At 38.0% G+C, this 6,687-nt stretch overlaps 1 protein-coding gene across 1 annotated transcript; it reads right to left on the bottom strand.

The window, feature by feature from the left end:
* Positions 1-3,828: 3,828 nt before the first annotated feature.
* On the bottom strand, positions 3,829-6,351 carry LOC106879051 (protein farnesyltransferase subunit beta). The gene has a single exon (XM_014928473.3). The coding sequence runs from the start codon at positions 6,337-6,339 to the stop codon at positions 5,020-5,022; it is 1,320 nt and encodes a 439-aa protein (XP_014783959.1). The 5' UTR covers positions 6,340-6,351; the 3' UTR covers positions 3,829-5,019.
* Between the last annotated feature and the right edge of the window lie 336 nt (positions 6,352-6,687).

Genomic DNA, 6,687 nt, shown 5'->3' with positions numbered 1-6,687 from the left:
TTTGTTTGCAGAAAGTAAAGAAATAACAGTAATAACGTCAGTGAAAAATAAATATTGCTTAAGGTATTTTCGCGCCCGACATCACAAAAATGCGTCTGAATAAACATTGTCAGACAGCAAATAGAGACTCGGACATTGCTTAGAAAATATTTTTCATTTTTAACCTCGTATATAGTACACACTAGGGATTTTGACCTTTAAATTTTGGGGAAAAAATGTGGATTATACTCGAGGATTTACGGTAGTTATTTTCATCATCATCATTTAACGTCCGCTTTCCATGCTAGCATGGGTTGGACGATTTGACTGAGGACTGGTGACACCAGATGGCTACACCAGGCTCCGTGGTGCATAAATAAGCACAAGAAGTTTTTCAATTGTTAGGAGTAAATAGAATAATTAATTAACCAAAACCTAAAATTTTATTAGCACAGGCGCAGGTGTGACTGTGTGGTAAGAAGCTTGCTTCCTAACCACATGGTTCCAGGTTCAGTCCCACTGCGTGGCACCTTGAGTGTCTTCTCCTATAGCCTTGGGCCCAACCAAAGCCTAGTGAATGGATTTGGTAGACAGAAACTGAAAGAAGCCCATCGTGTGCATATATGTGTGTGTATGTGTTTTTTCCCTACCCCACCATCGCCTGACAACCAATGTCGGTGTGTTTGCGACCCCCGTAACTTAGCAGTTCAGCAAAAGAGACTGATAGAATAAGTACTAGGCTGACAAAGAATAAGTCCTGGGGTCAATTTGTTCAACCAGAGGTGCTCCAGCATGGCTGCAGTCAAATGACTGAAGTAAGTAAAAGAATGAAAGAACATAAGGCGTATGACTGTTTTCCAGCCAAACACAATCCATTTCTATGCCTTACCATTTTACAAACATGGGCACCTCACACAATTAGAGGACCCGAATTTTACTGATAACTTAACATTGCTGTTTTGCAGTCATCACCAGATGCTGGACAAGAAACTGAAACAGTCAACAACTTTGAAGAAAGCTGGGCTACAAATCCTCCTGATAAACAGGACTAGTGTTAAACCAGTAAACCTGGAGGAAGTGAGGGCTTTCACATACCTGCACAGCATCATTTGACACACCCAAAAATAAATAAATAAAATAGCACCACAGCAGACGAGGTAAGAATTGGCAAAGCCTGACCAGCTTTTTTGTAGCTTAATTGAAGAATATCTGATGCTCCAGAATTCTAACCATAACCCTAAGGATCAAATGTTCAAACAGTGGTAAACTAGGAAGCAAAATCCAATGGCACTGACTAGACGAATCTTGCTCAGTTCTTTGGTCATATAAAATCATCCACACTGATCTCTAAGGACTCTACATGAGATTAACATGGGGTAACTGACACACTATGAACACCAGTAACCAGCAATGCCAGTGAAGTCTTTACATGGAATACTCGGGCAAATGCAGTTTTGCACCTCTCCTTGAAAAATGCATTTTTTTGGATTCCTATGTTTAAGATGTACGAGATTATGAATATGCAAAAAAAATTTTTAACCCCACACAAAAAAAAATTTGAACTTTTTCAAAATTTTTTTCCTCTTATGTTTTAGATGACGGAGATTCCAAATATGCAAGAAGCCACGTTTTGAAACTTTTAAATTCAATAAGCATATATAGATATATGTATAAAGAGATAGATATGTCTTCCTATGGCTAAAAATAACAGTAACACTGTCTTCTATAGGACTGCCACATTTAGTTGACAAATGTATTTTATGAATAAACGGACAGAGATAAATAAATAAATTAAAAATTTTTTTTTTTTTGCATATTTGTAATCACCAACATCTAAAACGTAGGAATCCACAAATATTTTTTCAAAAAAACTGCATTTTCCAAGGAGTGGTGCGAAAGTGCTTTAGCCCCGGAATACCCAATGGAAGAAGTTGACCAAGGAGTACAGACCTTCTGATTGATGAAAAAAAAAAAAAAAAAAAGAATGAAAAAAAGTAAGTAGAGAGCATAGCCCAGGACAGGAAAGGTTGAAAAATTATTGCTATTAGCTTCAATAAAGACAATGGATGAAGATGTGAAATTAAAAGAAAAAAAAGGAAGAGTAGGATGATTGCCACTGACCAAAGTTCTGCTAGACAAGGCTGACCTGAAGTGAAGTAACAAAAAGGAAATTCATATTCCTTCTCTTTGGGCAAACTTGGGTGTTCATAAGTGGGTGGAAAACGAATATGAAAAAACAAATGTGCGCTGACGACCCTGAGGTAGGGAGGGGACTTTTGGGAAATTCACAAGATCCGATTTTTTTATCAATCATAACTTTTGAGAAAATGGATATATATTGATTTTTTTTTTTTTTTACGGAATCCCACGTTTTTGGTTATGGAGGATCCGATTCTGAAAAAAATTTTCAAAATTTCATCATGTTATCGCAGTTTTGTGAGATTTTGGCTGTTATTTCTAGCATGTGGATAGCCTGCTTGAAGGCCTGAGGGCAAATATTAATTTCTTTTTTTCTTGTTGAAAAATTGTAATTTTACAAACAAATTTTTTTCAGAATCGTAATCTTTGCATTTTTCTACATACTCCCGGAAATAGTGAAAAATGAAGGGAGGGGGGAGTGGGTGGGGTGGGGTTGAAATTTTGGAAATGCGATTTTTGAAAAATACTTTTTTCAGGAAAACAAATCGGATCTTGTGAATTTTCCGAAAGTCCCCTCCCCACCCCGCCAGGGTCGTCAGCGTGCATTTTTTTTTTTTTTCATATTCGTTTTCCACACACTTGTTACCCACCCCAGGCTGGTTAATTTCTTTTTTTTTTTTTTGTTGCCGGGTAAGGATGTTTTATATTGACCGAAAACGTAAGGGTTTCCTTCTCTTTCACACACAATTTATCCACTTTTAAACAATTTACATCAAAAACGGGTTTGTCATATTTGCACGAGCATTCATTGTTGTTTTTGATTTTAAATACCCAAATCCAATAGCGTTGCACTCCGTAAACAAACTACTGATAACAATATGAATATGAAACGAGAAGGAACAGTCAGAAATGCAGAAAGATTTAACACTCAATGAACTTCATCACAAATCAGGAGTAGACTTTCTTCAATTTCAATAACACAGTTCTATATTTAAGAGATGAGGAATTATTTACATTTGACAGATACTTGTCCTCATCTTGTTTGTTGTTAACACAACGTTTCAGCTGATATACCCTCCAGCCTCCATCAGGTGTCTTGGGGGAAATTTCGAACCTGGGTTCTCATTCCTAAGGTATTTTTCGATGTTATTATTTTTATTATTCAAGTCACTGCCTATAATCGAACTCGGAATCTTGGGATTAGTAGCCCGCGCTTATAACCCCAAGATTCCGAGTTCGATTCCAGGCAGTCACCTGAATAATAATAATAATAATATCGAAAAATACCTTAGGAATGAGAACCCATGTTTGAAATTTCCCCCAGACCTCCTGATGAAGGCTGGAGGGTATATCAGCTGAAACGTTGTGCTAACAACAAACAAGATGAGGACAAGTATTTGTCAAATGTAAATAATGTTCAATAATAACGTTTGTACTGTTTTAGACCAGTGGTTCCCAAACTTTTTCGGGCTGCCTCCTCCTTGACACCCAAGCATAGACCTCTTTCTGAAGCAAATTCAAAGCAATTGCATTTCACAAACAAAACAGAACGTAATGAACCCATTGTTCTGTTGTTTTTATATGAATCATTACCACATTATCGCCGCTCCACTTCAACGCCCTCTTGGAACTTTCCACTGCCCCCAGCGGGGGCAATACCACCCACTTTGGGAACCACTGTTTTAGACAAAGAGAAACAGAGAGAGAAAATTCAAATAAGCGTCTTGTTTTAGAATAATTGCTTATCACACGGTTCAATTAACAAGATACATATGACAATGTTAACATACATTCAATTACATCAATTTAGATCAGTTGTTTTCAATCATTTTTTAACCATATTTTACTCAGGTGGACCCCATAGCCATTCGATGTTTAAAAATTAATTTTATAGAAAATTCTTTCAAAATACGTAATTTGTTTGTCACACATTCACTTGCGTAGGCTGAAGTTTGTAAAAAGTTAAAGAAACCAAGTGGTTTCTTGCAATAAGAAACATCTAAAGCAAAAATGGTAAACATTAACCGCAAAAACTTTTCACGGACCCTTAATATACTACTGTGTGTCCCCAATTTACTATTTAGCTTGCGTGGACTCCCAAAGAACTTTTATATGGACTCCGGTTGAGAACTGTCCATTTGGGCGAAAGTAAAGAATACGCACACCCGGTGTTTAAGGTTTTGTTACGCCGAAAGCGAGTGGTGTACGTATTATTTACCTCTGCCTGGTTCTCGCAACCAAAAAGTGAACAAATGTATTTTTCTTTGGTATAGAATTCCTCGTGTCATTTCGATCGATTCGAAAGTAAAGAATGACAGAATATATTTCGCTGTAAGTAAATAAGAACCAATTTGTATTTACTTTTTTAATCACCTCATACTGAAGGATTACCAAAAGTCAATTAAATTGAATTCATTTACCAAACACATGGACAAACTATATTTCCTCTGTTGTCTATATCTTAACTAACTTTAATGAACAATTTTTCAACAATGAGATATATTAAAATGAAAAGTTCATAAAAACATAAGCGGGAATATAGCCTGATTCCGTCCACATGTTGCTAGATAAATATAAAACTCTTATTGAGATGGAGGAAGACGGAAGGAATAATTATTAAATAAATAAAACACCAATAGAATTTACATAACAGCACAAATTTCGCTCTGCAAAAAAATTACAGAATGTCATAAGATAACTGGAAAATAAATTCAGTAGCATTCTTTAAATGAAGAGGAGTTTAAAAGGAAAACATGAAACCGGAACCAAGTTTAAATGTTATTTCAGTGTTGAGTTATTGCTCTTACATTGATTCAGAGCATAGGAAGGAGGAACGTAACCACGAAATTCGACTACAATAGGTCTCTTCCGCATTTATTTTCTTAAATATAAATATAAATGCTAAGGATCATCAGGAATGGAAAGAGACTTAAAGTATTGCAAAGCTCTGTAAACACTATTTCCACAAATATTAAAAGTGGGATGTGTGGGTCTCACTTCGTTGTCATCTCCCCCAAGGATGTGTAAAGCGAGTTTAGAGCCGTTATGCTGAGCGATAGACAATCCGCTCAGGCAATAACAAGTGTGATAGAAGTCCCGGGATTTCTTAGGTTTGTCACGAAGACCGCCACGCATGTGTTGACAACAAGTTAATACATATTCTTGCAAAGCACCAGAATGAAAGAGCCAGGTGTCAGCTGGAAACCCCAGGTCACCTTGCTGTTGTAAAGCCGATTGTAAAAGCGCGATGGCACCACCTTGCCAAAACGAATAACAACCATCAACCAGTTTTTCAGTGCGACCTTGAAAACCTCCTTCGAACTTCATTTGTCTGTTTGCAATCCAACGAAGTAACAATTTAGTATCACACAAATGGAGTTTGCCTAAAAGACACAAGGCAGCGAGTCCGCAAAATGTGTAACCGCCGTGGGCCTCCAAACCGGGACGCCCGGCAAAGCCACCTTCGTATGTCTGGCAACTTGCCACCCATTCTGGTGATAGGTAAAACAACTTTGAACAACTGGAAATAATATTGCTGAGTACAGCAGCACTGGCAACGAGGTAGATTCCACGGACGTCCGTTTCACCGTTTTGATGGAGAGTAAAAGAACCATCAGGTTGTTTCATACGAAAGAAGAAGGACAACAATTTCGGTCTGTCTATCACATCAAAACTGTGTTTAGTGCCTAGGATACATAAAGCGTTAACTGCAGCATAAGTAGAAGCGAGATGAGGTTCTTGTCCCGGTCCTCCGCCGAAACCTCCATCTGGATGTTGACAGCGGTTTAAGAAATTTGCAATCTGAGTCTCTAATTCCGATGAAAGAGGTAAGGCGTCTAAGAGGTCGAGACTGTGAAGAATCCAGTAACATATCCAAGTTCGGCTGGCATCGAGACATTGATAAGATACTCCCAACTCTCGAAGACCTGCTGTCAAGAATTCAACGTGCCTTTTTCTTTTTAAAGACGGAGGAGCTAAGTTGCTGGATCTTTCGATAAAGATTTCCTCCGAACCAGAATCGTCTTTGCTACTTTTTTCCATTTCACCGAAGTATTTCGCTCGAGCAGCCAAGAACATTTTTTCGATTTCTTTTTCGACATTTCCCTGCTCGTATGAAGTATCGGTAGGTATTCCATCGTTTATCAAGCGGCTCGCAGCAAGGACACCGTCTTCAATATTTTCTGCATAGCGAGGAACAAGATGTTTAATTTCTGCCGCCATGCTGTTTATCACGTGCTGCCATCAACGACATCTAGCGGCAGGACTTATTAAATTAATGACCAACATCAAGAGGAATTAACTCCCGTTTATTAGACTTCACCGTAGACTAAAGGCAGGGAAGCTTTTTAGAGCGGAGGGTAAAAATTTCCTAAGAAAAGGGTTCGCGGGCGAATTACAACTTCTAACTCTGTGTAAATCTTGTATATATATATCTGTATAATTCGATATACGTTAATAAAGATAAGTATATTGTTGTTGGCACTCCGTCGGTTACGACGTCGAGGGTTCCAGCTGATCCGATCAACGGAACAGCCTGCTCGTGCAAGTGGCTGAGCACTCCACAGAAAC

Source organism: Octopus bimaculoides, chromosome 5 (assembly GCF_046866305.1).
Source record: "Octopus bimaculoides isolate indiv1 chromosome 5, ASM4686630v1, whole genome shotgun sequence".
Classification (NCBI taxonomy): Eukaryota; Metazoa; Mollusca; class Cephalopoda; order Octopoda; family Octopodidae; genus Octopus; species Octopus bimaculoides.
This window is presented reverse-complemented; position numbering and strand designations above follow the sequence as displayed.